The following is a 20,877-nucleotide window of genomic DNA, read 5'->3' on the forward strand; positions in this document are numbered from 1 at the left end:
CTGCAATATGCAAATCATTACAGATAGAAATGTAATGCAGAGCAGAGCTGTGAGTTTGTTCTACACACTATATTTCTATCTGCAACAGTAAGTGTTCTACCAGATCGTATACAGAAATGTATAGTAGATGTATAAACTCTTTGTGCACAGCTGCTGTGCACAGTGATTGCACTATTAATGTAGCTATTGTGCTTTATAACGGAGAGGAAGGAAACTGCGTGGTTAAACAAAGACAGGACATTCCTTATCTTAGCCTGTGAGTGGGACTTCCCCAAACACACCAAACAGCTCCCAGTGCTTCCCTCTGTTGGCCTACTACCTACCTACACATGATGAACTATGTATCAAACTAATTGGCATTTGTCTATAAGCTCACGGTGGTAACCCACTCCCTTTCTGTTTCCAATCAGTCACACGTGAACATGCCCTCTGTCTCTGGCTACAGAGAGCGAGCCACAGTTTGTGTTCCTTTGCTGTGTGTCATGTTGTTCTCTCTCCATTCTGTATGCCATCTCTGCCCCGAGGGTTAGCTACGAAAACACAGCAACATGAATGTGTCCCCATTTCTCTGTAGTAGAAAGCCTCTGGTCTGGTCGTTAGCTAAATGAAGCCAGCCTCTTTCCCTGCCGGATAACGTTGCTTTAAACTCTATTCTAAAATGAATGACTTAATGTTTCTGTCCTACTTCTACTCTACACTTTCTTCTCCTCTCTCTCTCTCTTCCTGTCTCTCTACCACACAGACAACCCAGTGTCTCCTAAGTCTGGCACCCTCAAAAACCCTGTGAAAGGCTTTGACACACCAGCTGTCAGCAAGACCTACTATAACCTGGTGAGAACCTACACGACCTACTGCACTGAGATCTGAAATACCACCAGGGTTTTAGAATTGAGGCTTTTGCCTTCCGTGTGTTCGTGTGCAGTAATGTAGGTTGTTTCTTCCGTCTGACTGGCTGCTGGGCCAGCTGTGCCTCAAGGCCCTGAGACTGGCTGCTCCGTTTCTATCTAGTGGTAGCACACTGTCACTATGGTGTGTGTGTGTGTTGGTGTCTGGGTCAGTGATAGTTCACAGGGACTGTCCTGCTGCCGTGACGGTGATGGGACCACATTGCAAAGCATCCTGGAGGCCCACTGTTTGTTTTGGTGCTGAGAGAAGAGAAGTAGAGGGAGGGAGATATCAACTATTCAAGACACAGGAGAGGACTAGTCAAGAGTCAGGACTAGTCTGAGGAGAGTTTATGTATTGTCCCAATGAACAACAATACGTTATGATCCACATGGAGCAATCTGATACAATTCAATACATTATGATTTGGGGAAAGAAGTGAATAGTTCAGTACTAGTCTTTATGAAGACTTGAAGGTAACCTCATCACAGTGTTAAGTTATCTTGTGTTACAAGATCCAAATGAGTTTGAGAGTTGAAATATGAGCCCTACAACATCGGGAGTTAAGTTACCTGGCTGTCCGCCATTAGTGGATGTTAGATGGGTTAAAGCCAACTTAAACCCTTCATCCATCCATCTCTGCATCCTTCCTAAAGCCTGCTCTGAACCTAGCCAGTAATGACATGGACTGAAGAGGTCAGTATTTGATGAGAAAAGGATAGCAGTTTATTTCTGTCCTCTGCTTTCTCTGTCTAATGGGCTCCTCATATGAAACTTAAAGACCAAAAAAACAAAGTTCTTCAAAAAATGCTGTGAAGAGGACTGGCTTCAGGAAGCAGAATGAGCGGCCTCCCTGGCCCCATTCTGTCAACGAGGGGGAGGTTAGGAGGAGAGAGGGTGGGTCTCCTCTGTGGGGGTGTCTGAGTTCAGTATCTCTGTCCGCCTGCCTGTCTATCCATCCATCAACATCCTCTCCTAACCCCCCTGTTCTGTCTCTCTCCATCCAGGTGCTCCAGAACATTCTAGAGACCGAGATCGAGTATTCCAAGGAGCTCCAAAGCCTACTGACCTCATACCTGCACTCACTGCAACCCACAGACAAGTGAGTGTGTTTGTGTTCACATGGCTGTGTGTGTATTTGTCAGGTGTGTGTGTGTGTGTGTGTGTGTGAGGGTCTGATTTGAGCATACTATGAACCTTACTGTACCCCAACCATATCACTCCAGCTTTCCCCACACCGTCTCCCTCTGTCTCCAGGTTGAGCAGTGCAGACGTCAGTCACATCCTGGGGAATCTGGAGGACATCTCTACCTTCCAGCTGATGTTAGTTCAGTCCTACGAGGAATGTACCAGGTGAGTCCCCGACACACACACACACACACACACACACACACACACACACACACACATCATATGATCAGTCCAGCATTGACCAAATGTATCTCATCAATACATGATGTACCATATGGGTGTCCGCAAACTTAAAATATGAATCAGCTCTGAAATAGACCACGTCCTGTCTGCCAATAGGATCTAAAGCCACACCTTAACCCGCTGTGTGGGAGGGAGCACAATTCCTCATATATATTAGTACATCGACATGATTTTTATACAGGTCACACTGACACCTACTGGTAGACTCTGGTAGTGCTGTGGTGGTGAGCACATTGTGTGTGTGTGTGTGTGTGTGTGTGTGTAGGCTTCCAGAGAGCCAGCAGAGAGTAGGGGGCTTCTTCCTCAACCTGCTGCCCCAGATGAAGGCTCTCTACATGGCCTACTGCTCCAACCACCCCTCGGCTGTCAACATCCTCACAGAACACAGGTAAGTGTGTGTGCACGTCATGTGTGTGTGTGTGTGTGTGTGTGTGTGTGTGTGTGTGTGTGTGTGTGTGTGTGTGTGTGTGTGCACGCGTGTGTGTAACCAAATCCATCGTGTGATTTTATGACACCGGGTTGACTGTCAAAATGATAGCAGACTATTTTCAGTTACAATATCTGCAAAGTATTTTGTGTGTTTCAGTGAGGAGCTGGTGGATTTAGTATGTCGCTGTGTGTTTCGATGAGGAGCTGGTGGATTTAGTATGTCGCTGTGTGTTTCGATGAGGAGCTGGGGGACTTTGTCGCTGTGTGTTTCAGTGAGGAGCTGGGGGAGTTTAGTATGTCACTGTGTGTTACAGTGAGGAGCTGTGTGTTACAGTGAGGAGCTGGGGGAGTTTAGTATGTCACTGTGTGTTACAGTGAGGAGCTGGGGGAGTTTAGTATGTCACTGTGTGTTACAGTGAGGAGCTGGGGGAGTTTAGTATGTCACTGTGTGTTACAGTGAGGAGCTGTGTGTTACAGTGAGGAGCTGGGGGAGTTTAGTATGTCACTGTGTGTTACAGTGAGGAGCTGTGTGTTACAGTGAGGAGCTGGGGGAGTTTAGTATGTCACTGTGTGTTACAGTGAGGAGCTGTGTGTTAGTGAGGAGCTGGGGGAGTTTAGTATGTCACTGTGTGTTACAGTGAGGAGCTGTGTGTTACAGTGAGGAGCTGGGGGAGTTTAGTATGTCACTGTGTGTTACAGTGAGGAGCTGGGGGAGTTTAGTATGTCACTGTGTGTTACAGTGAGGAGCTGAGGAGGGGAGTTTAGTATGTCACTGTGTGTTACAGTGAGGAGCTGGGGAGTTTAGTATGTCACTGTGTGTTACAGTGAGGAGCTGGGGAGTTTAGTATGTCACTGTGTGTTACAGTGAGGAGCTGGGGGAGTTTAGTATGTCACTGTGTGTTACAGTGAGGAGCTGGGGGAGTTTAGTATGTCACTGTTACAGTGTGTTACAGTGAGGAGCTGGGGGAGTTTAGTATGTCACTGTGTGTTACAGTGAGGAGCTGGGGGAGTTTAGTATGTCACTGTGTGTTACAGTGAGGAGCTGGGGGAGTTTAGTATGTCACTGTGTGTTACAGTGAGGAGCTGTGTGTTACAGTGAGGAGCTGGGGGAGTTTAGTATGTCACTGTGTGTTACAGTGAGGAGCTGTGTGTTAGTGAGGAGCTGGGGGAGTTTAGTATGTCACTGTGTGTTACAGTGAGGAGCTGTGTGTTACAGTGAGGAGCTGGGGGAGTTTAGTATGTCACTGTGTGTTACAGTGAGGAGCTGTTTGTGTTACAGTGAGGAGCTGGGGGAGTTTAGTATGTCACTGTGTGTTACAGTGAGGAGCTGGGGGAGTTTAGTATGTCACTGTGTGTTACAGTGAGGAGCTGGGGAGTTTAGTATGTCACTGTGTGTTACAGTGAGGAGCTGGGGAGTTTAGTATGTCACTGTGTGTTACAGTGAGGAGCTGTGTGTTAGTGAGGAGCTGGGGGAGTTTAGTATGTCACTGTGTGTTACAGTGAGGAGCTGTGTGTTACAGTGAGGAGCTGGGGGAGTTTAGTATGTCACTGTGTGTTACAGTGAGGAGCTGGGGGAGTTTAGTATGTCACTGTGTGTTACAGTGAGGAGCTGGGGGAGTTTAGTATGTCACTGTGTGTTACAGTGAGGAGCTGGGGGAGTTTAGTATGTCACTGTGTGTTACAGTGAGGAGCTGGGGAGTTTAGTATGTCACTGTGTGTTACAGTGAGGAGCTGGGGGAGTTTAGTATGTCACTGTGTGTTACAGTGAGGAGCTGGGGAGTTTAGTATGTCACTGTGTGTTACAGTGAGGAGCTGGGGGAGTTTAGTATGTCACTGTGTGTTACAGTGAGGAGCTGGGGAGTTTAGTATGTCACTGTGTGTTACAGTGAGGAGCTGGGGGAGTTTAGTATGTCACTGTGTGTTACAGTGAGGAGCTGGGGGAGTTTAGTATGTCACTGTGTGTTACAGTGAGGAGCTGGGGGAGTTTAGTATGTCACTGTGTGTTACAGTGAGGAGCTGTGTGTTAGTGAGGAGCTGGGGGAGTTTAGTATGTCACTGTGTGTTACAGTGAGGAGCTGTGTGTTACAGTGAGGAGCTGGGGGAGTTTAGTATGTCACTGTGTGTTACAGTGAGGAGCTGTGTGTTACAGTGAGGAGCTGGGGGAGTTTAGTATGTCACTGTGTGTTACAGTGAGGAGCTGGGGGTGTTTAGTATGTCACTGTGTTACAGTGAGGAGCTGGGGAGTTTAGTATGTCACTGTGTGTTACAGTGAGGAGCTGGGGAGTTTAGTATGTCACTGTGTGTTACAGTGAGGAGCTGTGTGTTAGTGAGGAGCTGGGGGAGTTTAGTATGTCACTGTGTGTTACAGTGAGGAGCTGTGTGTTACAGTGAGGAGCTGGGGAGTTTAGTATGTCACTGTGTGTTACAGTGAGGAGCTGGGGGAGTTTAGTATGTCACTGTGTGTTACAGTGAGGAGCTGGGGAGTTTAGTATGTCACTGTGTGTTACAGTGAGGAGCTGGGGGAGTTTAGTATGTCACTGTGTGTTACAGTGAGGAGCTGGGGGAGTTTAGTATGTCACTGTGTGTTACAGTGAGGAGCTGGGGAGTTTAGTATGTCACTGTGTGTTACAGTGAGGAGCTGGGGGAGTTTAGTATGTCACTGTGTGTTACAGTGAGGAGCTGGGGAGTTTAGTATGTCACTGTGTGTTACAGTGAGGAGCTGGGGGAGTTTAGTATGTCACTGTGTGTTACAGTGAGGAGCTGGGGGAGTTTAGTATGTCACTGTGTGTTACAGTGAGGAGCTGGGGGAGTTTAGTATGTCACTGTGTGTTACAGTGAGGAGCTGGGGGAGTTTAGTATGTCACTGTGTGTTACAGTGAGGAGCTGGGGGAGTTTAGTATGTCACTGTGTGTTACAGTGAGGAGCTGGGGAGTTTAGTATGTCACTGTGTGTTACAGTGAGGAGCTGGGGAGTTTAGTATGTCACTGTGTGTTACAGTGAGGAGCTGGGGAGTTTAGTATGTCACTGTGTGTTTCAGTGAGGAACTGGGGGAGTTTAGTATGTCTCTGTGTGTTTCAGTGAGGAACTGGGGGAGTTTATGGAGGGGAAGGGAGCCAGTAGTCCAGGTATCCTGACCCTCACCACTGGTCTCAGTAAACCCTTCATGAGGCTGGACAAATACCCTACACTGCTGAAGGAACTGGAGAGACACATGGAGGTGAGAGGGAGACCGTCTTGTTATTTAGTTTTTTTTTTTTAGGGTCTAGAACAGCTTTAATATTAGACAGATTGTAGCTTCCATCAATGGAATTGTCTGCATCATTTCCAATCTCCCATATATATTTTTTTGTAAATATACAGTACCAGCAAACGTTTTTGGAAACACTCATTCCAGGGTTTTTCTTAATTTTGTACTACTTTCTGCAATGTAGAATAATAGTGAAGACACAAACTATTAAATAACCCATATGGAATCATGTAGTAACCAAAAAAGTGTTAAACAAATCAAAATATATTTGAGATTCTTCAAAGTAGCCACCCTTTACCTTAATGATTGCTTTGCACACTGTTGGCATTCTCTCAACCAGCTTCATGAGGGTCACCTGGAATGCTCTTCCCACAGACTTGAAGAAGTTCCCACATATGCTGAGCATTTGGCTGTTTTTCCTTCACTCAGTGGTCCAAACCATCTCAATTGTGTTGAGGTCAGGTGACTGTGGAGGCCAAGGTAATCTGATGCAGCTCTCATCACTCGCCTTCTTGGTCAAATAGCCCTTACACAGCGTGGAGATGTGTTTTGGGTCATTGTTGAAACACAAATGAGATTCCCACTAAGCGAAAGACAAGATGGGATGGCGCATCGCTGCAGAATCCTGTGGTAGCCATGCTGGTTAAGGGTGCCTTGAATTGTACATAAATCACAGACAGTTTCGTTAGCAAAGTACCATCACACCACCTCCTCCATGCTTCACGGGGGAACCACACGTGCGGAGGTCATCCGTTCACCTACTCTGCATCTCACTGCATCTTACAAAGACACGGAGGTTGCAACCAGAATTTGGACTCATCAGACCAAAGCACAGATTTCCACTGGTCTAATGTCCATTACTCGTGTTTCTTGTCCCAAGCAAGTCTCCTTCTTATTGGTGTCCTTTAGTAGTGGTTTCTTTGCAGCAATTTGACCATGAAGGCCTGATTTAACTCAGTGTCCTCGAAACAGTTGATGTTGAGATGTGTCTGTTACTTGAACTCTGAAGCATTTATTTGGGCTGCAATTTCTGAGGCTGGTAACTCTAATGAACATCCTCTGCAGAAGATGTAACTTTGGGTCTTCTTTTCCTGTGGCTGTCCTGATGAGAGCCAGTTTCATCATAGCGCTTGATGGTTTTTGTGACTGCCCTTGAAGAAACCTCATGAAGCTGGTTGAGAGAATACCAAGAGAGTGCAAAGCTGTCATCAAGGCACCGGGTGGCTACTTTGAAGAATATCAAATATATTTACATTTAACACTTTTGTTTTTAGTTAGTTCAGGATTCCATGTGTAATTTCATACTTTTGAGGTCTTCACTATTATGCGTCTTTTTTTCACTACTATGCTTTTTGTTGTGTAGGTGTAGACTATATTGACTGTTAGACCTGTGATCTTCTGATGAATCAATCGTCCCCCTCTTCTTCATCAGGAGCATCATGCTGATCGACCAGACATCCAGAAGTGTTTGACCTCCTTCAAAAGCCTCTCTGTAAGTCAGACATGCACCGTCCCTGTCTCCGTTTAATGACTTATGCCGTGTTGAAGGGTCACATTGACATGTCTCTTGTTGATGTACACTACCTTTCAAAAGTTTGGGGTCACTTAGAAATGTCCTTATTTTTTTAAAGAGAAACAACTTCTTTTTTTTTGTTGTCCTTTTTAAAATAACATCAAATTGATCAGAAATACAGTGTAGACATTGTTAATGTTGTAAATGACTATTGTAGCTGGACACAGCAGATTTTTAATGGAATATCTACAGAGGCCCGTTATCAGCAACCATCACTCCTGTTCCAACGGCACGTTGTGTTAGCTAATCCAAGTTGATCATTTTAACAGTGAAGAGGGGACTCGGGGATGCTGGCCTTCTCGGCAGAGTTCCTCTGTCCAGTGTCAGAGTTTTTTTGCCCATCTTAATCTTTTGTTTGTATTAGCTAGTCTGAGATATGGCTTCTTTTTTTTCAACTCCACCTAGAAGACCAGCAGCCCGGAGTCGCCTCTTCACCGTTGACGTTGAGACTGGTGTTTGGCAGGTACTATTTAATGAAGCTGCCAGAATAGACTGACAAGTTTCAGAAAAAAGTTTTGTTTCTGGCCATTTTGAGCCTGTAATCGAACCCACAAATGCTGATGCTCCAGATACCATCAGCCTAACAGGTTTCAGCTGTGCTAACATAATTGCAAAAGGGTTTTCTAATGATCAATTAGACTTTTTAAATGATAAACTTGGATTAGCTAACACAACATGCCGTTGGAAAACAGGAGTGATGGTTGCTGATAACGGGCCTCTGTAGGTATTCCATTCAAAATCTGCTGTTTCCAGCTACAATCGTCATTTACAACATTAACAATGTCTGCACTGTATTTCTGATCAATTTGATGTTATTTTAATGGACAAAAAATGTGCTTTTCTTTAAAAAACAAGGACATTTCTAAGTGACCCCAAACCTTTGAGCACTAGCGTATATGGAATCCAGTGTTATTCCGGGTTAAATTCACATGTTAAATAGTCTCTGTCTTGTTGATGTGTGCAGGCAGTGCAGTTTTGCTAATCCTGGGCTGAGGGAAAGCTTTAGCCTGGCTCTGAGCTCCACGATTTGGCTCTGCTGTTCTGTGGCTTGGTGCCCTGGCTTGGGCTTCTATGCAAGCCTGGATCTTCCGTGTGTGTGTGTGTGTGTTTCTCGCTCACTGTCTCTCTCACATCGATTGGGATTCAATACTCTAAAACAGCTTCCTTTTATTTGTGTGTGTCTGTGTCTCCATGGCTTCAGGCTCAGTGTCAGGAGGTGAGGAAACGTAAGGAGCTAGAGCTGCAGATTCTAACTGAGACTATCAGACGCTGGGAGGGAGATGACATCAGAACCCTGGGCCCTGTCCTCTACATGTCACACACACTCTGCCACACACACGGATCAGAGGTAAGACGCGCATCTATAATCTACACCCAGGAACGTCTTAACAGTGTGTGTTTGTCTTCTTTAGGAGAAGCGTGAACGCTACCTCCTGCTGTTCCCAAATGTTCTCCTACTGCTGTCTGCCAGCTCCAGAATGAGTGGATTCATCTACCAGGTCGGGATCTCTCTCTCGTTCTCGCTCTGTCCTTTGTTAAAATTTAGGGCCCTATAGATTAGATTCTTCTTTGTGGAGAACATGACGGAATCCTGAAATCGAGATGTTAAAACGAATATCAACAATATTCAAAAATGTATTGAATTTAGTAGGAAATCCACTAAATGTTTTGAAAGTTATTCATTTGCCCAGGATTATCATGACATAAATAAAATATATCAGTGATTCATATTTTCCTTCAACTTTCTGAAGAGGCAACGGCACAGGAATGCCTGTGTGCGTGTTTCTCTACCACTTATTGTAGTCATTAGCATAATCGCTAATGTTTTGCCAACTGTCTTCTGGTTGATGGTAGGCTTTCCCAAAAACCTTCTCAGTTAAATGTTAAAGCTACAATATGTGACTTTGCGTGACCCAACCAAATTCACATAGAAATGTGAGTTATAGATATGTCCATCTCATTGAAAGCATGTCTAAGAAGAGGTATACCTGTTCTATCTGTGCTATTTTTATGCTTCCCGGTAAGTTTTTAAAATATTTTTTAAAATATTTTTTATTTAAAACGTTTTTTTACTTTCGGTTTTGTACACCAGCTTCATACAGCCAAAAATACAATATTGTTGGTTATTGAAAATATATTTCACAGCGGTTTAGATGGTACAATGATTCTCTACACACTGCTTGTTTTGTCACAAACTGAAATTAGGCGAACTTGGAATTTTAGCAACCAGAAAAAATTGTGGAGGGATTTTTTTCGTATTTGACCATTTTAACTACAAGGTAGCATATGCCTACCTGGCAGAATGATCTCATGACTATTTGCATCAATCCAGTGGTCATTTGTTTTGCAGACTTTGCAATCACATGAGTGCTACAGAAGCATGCTAACCAAACAACTATCTCTGGCTAGTGAGCAGTTAAAGGGTGATTACACCCCAAAATCTATTAAAAAAAAAAAAAAAAAATTCCCCAGACCAAGTGGTCTCCTGATGTGGTTTAAGCATTGTTACGGACTTAGAACATCAAATGCTTTGCCCCCCAAAAAGAAGAAACTGAATCAGGCAAAAATCTAACTGATTTTATAGTGCCCTTAAGTGTGTAAACACTGAAGGTTTGTGTAACTTGTTTGTTGTTTTGCTTTAAAGGATAAGCTGCCATTGACAGGAATGCTTATCTCAAGGATAGAAGATTGTGAGTTGGTCAAAAACGCTTTCGAAATATCAGGTACGTTTACAGTTGTTTTACTAGTGGAGTTTAAACAGCTCAAATTAAGGGTAATGTCTGTAAACACACACGTGTGTGTGTGTGTGTGTGTGTGTGTGTGGACATGTTTAACTATACTTGTGGGGATCCGAAGGAAAAAGGCTATTTCTAGGGGGTTAAGGTTGAGGTTAGGGGTTCGGCAAAAATATAATTTTGAATGGGAATAAATTGTGTCCCCACAAGGTTAGTTAAACAAGACTTTGTGTGTGTGTTACAGGCAGTACCTGTGAGCGGATGCAGGTGGTGTGTAACAACCAGCAGGATTTGCAGGAGTGGGTGGAGCATCTGTCGAGACACACTCAGATCAGAAACGCCCCCACCCTGATCATGACCACACCAACCGCCAAGCCCCAGTCTGTCCCCTGCCACACGGTAACACCCTCAACCTCTCCAGTCTGACTGTCAGTTAAAGGGATAGGTATCGACATTTTTCTCGTGTAGATCCAGGTACCTGGATGAGGATATTTGCAGGTTTAAATCCCAAATGAATGGGAAAGATAATGCTGCGTTCATAACATCTTGTACATTTGTAAATCTGACCACTGGGAAAGATCCATCTGAATGCCCCCCTTAGTGGGAAACTCGTCTATCATCACGGACCTCTCCCACATGTTGGACTTTGATGTCACATACTGAGGAAATTACCTCTGTTATAGCTTTTTCGGCAGTAAAATGCAACAATAAAACATTACTTTTTATAAATAATCTATTAATATGGTTTTTGAACACGATAATTTGTTTACAAGCTTGCTAGCTGTTCTTTTAATTTATGGTTGAAGCAGATTGTTTGCCAGGCAGCGATTCTCAGAGTTCAAAGCACTTGAATGCATTCAACTCTTATTTACAACTGGTTATTAGTAGAGGTCAACCGGTTATGATTTTTCAACGCTGAAACCGAAACCAATTATTGGAGGAATTTTTTTTTTGTATGATTTTTTAATATATTTTTTTTATATGTATTTATAATAATGACAATTACAACAATACTGAATGAACAATGAACCATTTTACTTTAACTTAGTACATACATGAAATCTATTTAGTCTCAAATAAATAATGAAACATGTTCAATTTGGTTTAAATAATGCAAAAACAAAGTGTTGGAGAAGAAAGTAAAAGTGCAATATGTGCTATGTAAAAAAGCTAACGTTTAAATTCCTTGCTCAGAACATGAGAACATATGAAAGCTGGTGGTTCAATATTCCCAATTAAGAAGTTTTGGGTTGTAGTTATAGGAATTATGACGCGTCAACTATTTCTATATACTATTTGTATTTCATATTCCTTTGACTATTGGATGTTCTTATTGGTACTTCAGTATTGCCAGCCTAATCTCGGGAGATGATAGACTTGAAGTCATAAATTGCGCTTTGCCTCAAGCATTGCTAAGAGCTTCTTGCAAAATGCAGTAAAGTGCTGTTTGAATGCTTACGAACCCGCTGCTGTCTACCACCACTCAGTCAGTCTGCTCTATCAAATCATAGACTTCATTATAATAAACACACAGAAATATGAGCCCGCTGCTGTCTACCACCGCTCAGTCAGACTGCTCTATCAAATCATAGACTTCATTATAACACACAGAAATATGAGTCCGCTGCTGTCTACCACTGCTCAGTCAGACTGCTCTATCAAATCATAGACTTCATTATAACACACAGAAATATGAGCCCGCTGCTGTCTACCACCGCTCAGTCAGACTGCTCTATCAAATCATAGACTTCATTATAATAAACACACAGAAATATGAGCCCGCTGCTGCCTACCACTGCTCAGTCAGACTGCTCTATCAAATCATAGACTTCATTATAATAAACACACAGAAATATGAGCCCGCTGCTGTCTACCACCGCTTAGTCAGACTGCTCTATCAAATCATAGACTTCATTATAATATAATAACACACAGAAATATGAGCCCGCTGCGGTCTACCACCACTCAGTCAGACTGCTCTATCAAATCATAGACTTCATTATAATAAACACACAGAAATATGAGCCCGCTGCTGCCTACCACTGCTCAGTCAGACTGCTCTATCAAATCATAGACTTCATTATACTATAATAACACACAGAAATATGAGCCCTCTGCTGTCTACCACCGCTCAGTCAGACTGCTCTATCAAATCATAGACTTCATTATAATAAACAGAAATATGAGCCTTAGACATTAATAATGGTCAAATCTGGAAACTATCGTTTAGAAAACACAGTTTATTCTTTCAGTGAAATACAGAACCATTCTGTATTTTATCTAACGGGTGGCAACCGTAAGTCTAAATATTGCTGTTACATTGCACAACCTTCAATGTTATGTCATAATTACATACAATTCTGGCAAATGAATTACGGTCTTTGTTAGGAAGAAACACCGTTCGCTATGAGCCAGGTGCACTGAACGCAAGAGAAGTGACACAATTTCCCTAGTTAATATTGCCTGCTAACATGCAGTTATTTGAACTAAATATGCAGGTTAAAACATATATATACTTCTGTGTATTGATTTAAAGAAAGGAATTGACGTTCATGGTTGGGTACATTTGTGCAACGAATGTGCTTTTTTTCTTAAATGCGCTTTTGTTAAATCATCACCCGTTTGGTGAAGTTGAAATAGGCTGTGAGTCGATAATAAATTAACAGGCACCGCATTGATTATATGTTACGCAGGGCAGGGCAAGCTAGTTAACCTAGTAATATCATGGTTCCGACCTAGGTCTCTGGCTAACTGTAAACTCTCCTTCCAGACTCATATCAAACATCTCCAATCTAAAATCAAATCAAGAGTCTGCTTTCTATTCCGCAACAAAGCCTCCTTCACTCACGCCGCCTTACTTACCCTAGTAAAACTGACTATCCTACCGATCCTCGACTTCGGCGACGTCATCTACAAAATAGCTTCCAATACTCTACTCAGCAAACTGGATGCAGTTTATTTTCTGCTCTTTTGCACTGTTAATTGTTTACTCCATGTGTAACTCTGTGTTGTCTGTTCACACTGCTATGCTTTATCTTGGCCAGGTCGCAGTTGCAAATGAGAACTTGTTCTCAACTAGCCTACCTGGTCAAATAAAGGTGAAATAACTACATATGTTTTTATTTTTTATTTTTATTTTTTTATGTGAAGTTTGTTTTTTATAAGATCGGTTTAATGCTAGCTAGCAACTTACCTTGCCTCCTTTTGACGCTGCGCTCGTGTAACAGGTGGTCAGCCTGCCGCGCAGTTTCCTTGTGGATTGCATTTTAATCTGCCTAAATCGGCATCCAAAAAGGCCGATTACCGATTTATGAAACTGGAAATTGGCCCTAATTAATCGGCCTTCCCACTTGGTAATGAACGCAGTAAGCATCATTTCATTCCAAGAAATGCTTCTGTATATATGATATACTCTTTTTTTTGTGTTTTTTCTTTTTCTCTTTGTACCCGTCTTAAACTTCTTCCCTCTGTTCTCTCTCCCCCAGCTCCCATCCCATCCCCTGACCCCCTCCAGACACTCAGAGAGTAGGGGTGTATCTTCGGGCCCTGCCTACCACACCTTACCCCACCCCTCCTCCCACGGGGTCCCTCAAACCCCCCCCATGTGGGGTCCCCTGGAGCCCCCCAGCACCCCCAAACCCTGGAGCCTCAGCTGCCTCCGCCCCGCGCCCCCACTCAAGCCCTCAGCAGCACTCTGCTATAAAGAGGTATGGTCCTGGGCCTTTTGTCTAAGAGGGAATAGGTTCCAAACAGTAATAGTCAGCACAGTTTCTAGAGATGATGCCTTTATCAATAAAATAGCCCACCTCTAGGTTTCTAAGAGCCTCTCTCTTCCTCTTTTTATCTCCTCTAGGATCTGAGTAAAAGTCCTAAGAGTATGAAGAAGCTGCTGCCTAAACGTAAGCCTGAGAGGAAACCTTCAGATGAGGACTTTGCTTCCAGGAAGAGTACTGCAGCTCTGGAGGAGGATGCCCAGATCCTGAAAGTGATCGAGGCCTACTGCACCAGCGCCAAAACACGACAGACACTCAACTCAAGTAAGACTACGCCGCAAACACACAACCTGTCAGAGACTCAATACTTCAACCAATACCAACTAGTCTTTGGTGTCATTTGACTTCTCCGAAGCCTGTCTTTTTTATTTCTGTACTAACATGAACCATGTCCAGATTAGTTGTAAGACTTCACAGGTTCTGGATAAATGCTCTTTAGAGTATAGCTGTTTAGATTCAACTGTCACAGTGTCTAGTCTATTGCTACTCATCGTTCAGTGTTGTCTCCTCTCTCTCTAACTATGTTCTCTCCTGTTTCTTTTCTCTCCCCTCATCCCCTTTGCATTCTGTTATTCTCCGCTCTGTTCCTCCTCCTTTTGGTTTGTCTATTTTGTGTCCTCTCCCTTTAAAAAAATATATATATATTTACATCCATAACCCCACCATCCCTCCTCATTTGAAATATACCTGTATATTATTTGTCCTATTATTATGGATCCCTCTCTCCACAACCCACCTCAACAATTATTCCCCCCCCACACCGCTTTATTATGGTTTGATCCATTCCCCCTCCTCGTTCCGTATGGTTTGATCCACCCCCCCCTCCTCGTTCCAGCATGGCAGGGTACTGATTTGATGCATAACCACGTGCTGGCCGAGCCAGTTGACCGGTCCAGTGTGGACACTATAGGTTGCCGTAGCAGCCTGTCCAGAGGGACCGAGCCCTGGTCTGACCTATCAGAGGACTCGGATTATGACAGTATTTGGACCGCCAGTAGTTACAGGACCTCCTCCGTTTCTCGTAAGAGCTACAGTCGCTCCTCCCATATATCCCACTCCCCCACACCTTTTTTAATAAACTTTTATTTTGGAACCCCATTGCTGGCCAGGCCACATTCAGTACGCAAATGTTTCATGTATTGGACATATACAAAATAGTCCAAATTAGTAAAGTGAAATGAAAAAATTGCTTGTTTTAAAACAACAAAAAAGGGAAACGTGCGTGCAGATGTATTCACCCCCTTTTTGCTATGAAGCCCCTAAATACCATCTGGTGCAACCAATTACCTTCAGAACTCACATAATTAGTTAAAGTCCACCTGTGTGCAATCTAAGGGTCACATGATCTCAGTATACATACACCTGTTCTGAAAGGTCCCAGAGTCTGCAAGGGGCACCCCTAAGCAAGGGGCACCCCTAAGCAAGGGGCACCCCTAAGCAAGGGGCACCCCTAAGCAAGGGGCACCCCTAAGCAAGGGGCACCCCTAAGCAAGGGGCACCCCTAAGACAAAGGTGCTCTCCAAACAGGTCGGGGACAAAGTTGTGGAGAAGTACAGATCAGGGTTGGGTTATAAGAAATATCAGAAACTTTGAACATCCCACGGAGCACCATTAAATCCATTATTAAATCCATTATTAAAAAATTGAAATAATATGGCACCACAACAAACCTGTCAAGAGAGGGCTGCCCACCAAAACTCACAGACCAGGCAAGGAGGGCATTAATCAGAGAGGAAACAAAGAGACCAAAAATAACCCTGAAGGAACTACAAAGCACCACAGCAGAGATTGGAGTATCTGTCCATTGCATCACTTTAAGCTGTACACTCCACAGAGTTGGGCTTTATGGAAGTGTGTCCAGAAAAAAGACAAAAGGCATGTGGGAGACTTTCCAAACCTTTGGAAGAAGGTACTCTGGTCAGATGACACTAAAATGTAGCTTTTTGGTTATGAAGGAAAACGCTATGTCTGGCGCAAACCCAACACTTCTCATCACCTTGAGAACACCATCCCCACAGTGAAGCATGGTGGCGGCAGCATCATGCTGTGGGGATGTTTTTCATCGGCAGGGACTGGGAAACAAAAATCTTTTACTTCCAGGTTCTAAGGCATCAAAATACTTTTGCAAGGCACTGTATGTATTCATGCATGCATGCACTACTGGTTAGACAGTTTGCACTGTTCTGTGAAGGGAGTAGTACACAGCGTTGTACGAGATCTTCAGTTTCTTGGCAATTTCTCCCATGGAATAGCCTTAATTTCTCACAAGAAGTGACTGACGAGTTTCAGAAGAAAGTAATTTGTTTCTGGCCCTTTGAGCCTGTAATCAAACCCACATGTTGATGCTCCAGATACTCAACTAGCCTAAAGAAGACGAGTTTTCTATTGCTTCTTTAATCAGAACAGTTTTTAGCTGTGCTAACATAATTGCAAAAGGGTTTTCTAATGCTCAATTGGCCTTTTTAAAAATGATAAACTTGGATTAGCTAACACAACTTGCCATTGGAACACGATTGATGGTTGCTGATAACGGGCCTCTAGATATTCCATAAAAAATCGTCCGTTTCCGGCTACAATAGTCATTTACAACATTAACAATGTCTACACTGTATTTCTGATCAATTTGAAGTTAAAAACAAGGACTTTTCTAAGTGACCCCAAACTTTTTAACGGTAGTAAACACGCACACACCCCCTTCTCCCATCAAAAGACCTCTGTGTACAAAGGAAATGATCCTCAGCCTCCCTTCTGTTCTCAACTATTAATGGCTTCAAAGGACCTGGTGTCATGTTACAATCATTAAAATGATGAGTTAATATGCTGCTGTCATAGCTTAGATCTCCCTTGGAGAACAGAGACATTGAATCTCAATGGAATCTCCTGTTTGGATAAATGGTAGATGAGAGGGAGACTTGATTTGCCAGGTCAAGTTCTCCTCTACCCACACCTGTCCTGATCCCTCCACAGGACCCCTTTGACAGGCCACTTACCTGGATCTGGTTTGGGCTGTATCCTAATACTCTAAAATGGCCTCCTTGTTGTCTTTTCCTTCATTGCCACTGATAACTGAAAGGGCTACTATAAAGGACTGTGATCAGGGGGGACAGCACACAAGGAGAAGAGGCTAGTTTGAACTATTGAGCTACAGCCTTAGTGTTTCAAACCTCTACGGAAAGGTCACCCTCCCTCAATCAGTCAATAAGTCATCCCGTCCATCGACCAATGTGCTCTGCTGACTGTCTTGTTTTACCAATCAGGATCCAGGGAGAAGTCGGGTGTGCACATGCTCTTCCCTGAGGAGGAGAAGATCATCGTGGAGGAGACCAAGAGCAACGGACAGACTGTCATCGAGGAGAAGTAAGCACTACATTCCTCCCTGAACTACCAGTGCGTTAGATTGGGACAACTCTTCACTTCACACGTTCAGAAGTTTATATGTTCCCTAATGGGGTTTATTGATAATGGTGAGCTGTGGTTGGGTTGGTTAACTAACGTGTCTGTCTGCCTTAGGACTCTAGTAGACACGGTGTATGGGCTGAAGGATGAAGTGCAGGAGCTGAAACAGGTGAGCGTTCAGGAGAGTTGGCACGTTTTAGCATTCTCTGAAGCCGTCACATCAAATAGCATGTCAGTCATACAGCATCGGCATCATAATGAATGAATTAGAGGCTCTCTGTGACAGAACTCTAAGCATATACATCCCAGAACCAGAGCTCTGTTCATTCCAGGCATGTGCGATTTAGACCCTTTTCTAAGATCCAGCGGCAATCTTTGTTCCCCCCCCCAAACAGGACAACAAGAAGATGAGGAAGACCCTGGATGAAGAGCAGAAAGCCAGGAAGGAGCTGGAGAAGATCCTGAGGAGAGTCCTGAAGAACATGAACGACCCCACCTGGGACGAGACCAACCTGTGAATACTCAGGTGACATCGCATCAACATGGTTGGGTTCGGGCTCCATCGTGACTGGACCAAAATTGTTCACCACAAAGCTATCTGATGTAACACTGTGAACTGACACTGTGGAACACTGATCTGTCACTGTTGTAAGAGACTGGGTGTGGTCCAAAGTCAAAACAGCCAATGAAAATGCAACATAGCGTCCCTGAATCACTCTGGAAGACTATTGGCTGCGGCATGGATCTCCGACCTCTGTTGATCTGGGATTGGAAAGAGGCTGGAACAATCACACCAGTGAAGATACCTGGTTTGCTCTTCTCATCTTTGTTGATCTGCACTGATATGTGCAGTAGGTCCCTAGTGCCTACAAATGGATTTCCTTCCACCTGTCCAGTTTTATGCAGATGAAAGACGAGGAAAGGTAGCCACGGTAGACTATTGAGATGCAACCCAGACAATTTTGACAGATGATGATTTTGTCACTGCCTGCATTACCCTGCTGCCAAGCTCCTCAACACCCCCACCCTCTTACCCCACTCTGGAGCATCTCCCTGCCCATTCCTCTGAGCCTTGTAGGAACCTATGGCCAACACACAGAACAGCATAACCTCTAGCTCATTCTGCATGTTTCCATGGAAACCTTAGCAATCCGATACTGGAACATTTTCAGGTGATTTTTCTAGCATTCTGATGATGTTTTGAAGTATTCTGGATGACCTATTTCTTGTTTGTTACTGTTAGTTTACTGGATAATGGACTTTCTATTTTAATGCTTTCCTGAAAACACTGTGTTTCTACTTCTTTGTCACCTATGATTTGTACAGAAACCAAATGTAGCGTCTGAAATTAATATCATGAAATGTGCCTTGGAGAAACTATTCCATGATAGCAGCTCATCTCTTTCAGGCTCTTCAGTTTAAAATAGATAAATGCAATATGGATTCCAATGATGAACACTAATGTAAACTACTTATCTAACTATTTCAGATTCTATATTATGTCTGTAATTGATGTATTTAAATGAAATTGACTGAAGTGTATTCTGCACTCCTGAAGTCTTCTGTTCAGTTAAAAACCTCCCTCAAGTCTATTGTTCAGTGAAAACCTCCCATATCCTCTATTTATTACCTCTTCGTCTCTCTCACTCTTCTCAACTTGTCTCTGAATTAAACCAGTAAACTGAATCTCGTGTGTATCTGAATACTTGCGATGACTGACGTGTTGTTTTACCCGTCTTAGCTGAAAGCACTGGCTGTACGTTGCCTCTGCATAAGTGTCTGCTAAATGACCTAAAAGTGATGGAGCCTTTGTCCTGCAAAGTGCTGTCACTTTATCTTCAAATGAATCAGACAGTTATCATTGGATACCTGTCAGTGGTAGATTCAGGTGGAAATGTACTATAAACAGTCCAGGAATGGTGACGGTGACCTTGTTGGAAGGATAAGTGAATAAACATGTTAATTGTCAAGGCATGCATGCATGTTTAAAAAAATATTTTTTAAGACTCATGGAATGTAGGTCTACATTGAACAGCACACCACCTTCTACTGTAGGTTGAATAATGGAACAGCTATTTCCGTGTTAAAATGTTATGGGATGCAATTCTCTTGTTTTTGATGGTAGGCCACTCTGGTAGGCCTAAATGATGATCAAGTAGCCACAGTAGCCTAATTAACTTGTTAAAAGTGTAACTTAAAGCATGTATTGCTTCAATGTCCACAGTAAACGTGCTGGAAGTTGCACTAAATTTTCACAATGTTCAAGTCAGCAGACCTGAAATTTGCTCAGTGCTGAAATGTCCTTTGAAGGAACATTGCCTACAGTATAACCCCTCAGTCATTGCACCTCTCAACACAGCTACCAACTGTAGGTACACCTGGCCCTGTTGTTCCACAGGTTTCAGCACTATACCATCAGGTGAGGTTGCCTCCTAGTGTTCTGTTGGCACTGTGGTGTATCTGGCCTGAGCGAAGCCCATTCTATTGTGGAGGGTCCATGTGACAAAGCTTCCTTTATGTGGAGGGGAGGGGGGTTATTCAAACGGCTGGAAACCTTTGACGGTTGTGCCCACCTTTTGTCTTGGCATAAGCCAGCGGTAAGTCCCCCCACGTTAATTCCACCATTGTGACTGTCCTCCTGCTCACAGCCTCATTGTTTCACAGTAATCCAGGTTTGGGCTGAAGAGAGAGAGTGAAGAGAGAATAAAGGTTTTGGCTGTGATTGAAGCCATCGTGGAGGAGTACAGTATGTGTCGATGACGAATGGGAGCATCATTTAACCCTTTGATGGTTTGATGCTCAGTTGGGATAGTTTTGTTCCAACCCTGCACTGTCTGGCACACTTGATTCAAATATCATCTCATCATGGTTGCCGGTTTAGTTTGGTCAGGTGCATTAGAGCTGGGCTGGAATAAAAACCTGCACACACTACGTCCATCCAAGACTGGAGTTGCCTGTCCCTGGAAGTGAAATCTAGTCAATCATCTCTCTGTATCATAAAGAGAAGATGCCATTTTAAGAGCAGTGAAAACAGTAAAACGGATACAACTCGGATGTAACAATGAATCTATTCAGCTCACAGAGGCTAGTTCTACTGTTTCCCCAACAACACACCACCACAGCAGCCTCCACTCCCAACGCCATTATAACAAACAAAGCGGTCTGAATCATAAAGCCTCACAGGTCCACAGAGACAACGGAATTGTGGGAGATTTAATCGCCGGGCGGACACCCCGTCGGAGCAGAGCGCTGGGATACGTAGTCGGACGGATGGGGCTGAACGCTTCCTCCTTCCTTCCTTTTGTTTGTGCAGAAGTGAGGGATGACATTTGGAGAGAGAATGACATCTAGTAGACATTTACATGAGGACAAAGCTCGGGAGCAGCCAGTGGTGGTGGCCTGCCC

The 20,877-nt window shown here is 43.7% G+C and overlaps 1 protein-coding gene across 2 annotated transcripts in view; it reads left to right on the plus strand.

Moving 5' to 3' along the window:
- LOC124008266 (rho guanine nucleotide exchange factor 7-like) overlaps positions 1–19,158 on the plus strand; it is a 32,064-nt gene extending 12,906 nt beyond the window's left edge. Inside the window, exons 6-21 of one of the 2 annotated variants that reach the window (XM_046319416.1) lie at positions 743–831; positions 1,893–1,987; positions 2,143–2,238; positions 2,585–2,707; positions 5,827–5,965; positions 7,428–7,487; positions 8,770–8,916; positions 8,981–9,067; positions 10,213–10,291; positions 10,548–10,702; positions 13,789–14,010; positions 14,157–14,340; positions 14,912–15,097; positions 17,334–17,433; positions 17,587–17,641; positions 17,868–19,158. In XM_046319416.1, the coding sequence (XP_046175372.1) occupies positions 743–831; positions 1,893–1,987; positions 2,143–2,238; positions 2,585–2,707; positions 5,827–5,965; positions 7,428–7,487; positions 8,770–8,916; positions 8,981–9,067; positions 10,213–10,291; positions 10,548–10,702; positions 13,789–14,010; positions 14,157–14,340; positions 14,912–15,097; positions 17,334–17,433; positions 17,587–17,641; positions 17,868–17,990 (1,940 nt within the window). In that variant the 3' untranslated portion in view covers positions 17,991–19,158. The remainder of the gene's footprint in view (positions 1–742; positions 832–1,892; positions 1,988–2,142; positions 2,239–2,584; positions 2,708–5,826; positions 5,966–7,427; positions 7,488–8,769; positions 8,917–8,980; positions 9,068–10,212; positions 10,292–10,547; positions 10,703–13,788; positions 14,011–14,156; positions 14,341–14,911; positions 15,098–17,333; positions 17,434–17,586; positions 17,642–17,867) is intronic. The other variant, XM_046319417.1, reaches the window with a different exon arrangement.
- The last annotated feature ends 1,719 nt before the right edge of the window (positions 19,159–20,877 follow it).

Source organism: Oncorhynchus gorbuscha, linkage group LG21, assembly GCF_021184085.1.
Source record: "Oncorhynchus gorbuscha isolate QuinsamMale2020 ecotype Even-year linkage group LG21, OgorEven_v1.0, whole genome shotgun sequence".
NCBI classification, from domain to species: Eukaryota; Metazoa; Chordata; class Actinopteri; order Salmoniformes; family Salmonidae; genus Oncorhynchus; species Oncorhynchus gorbuscha.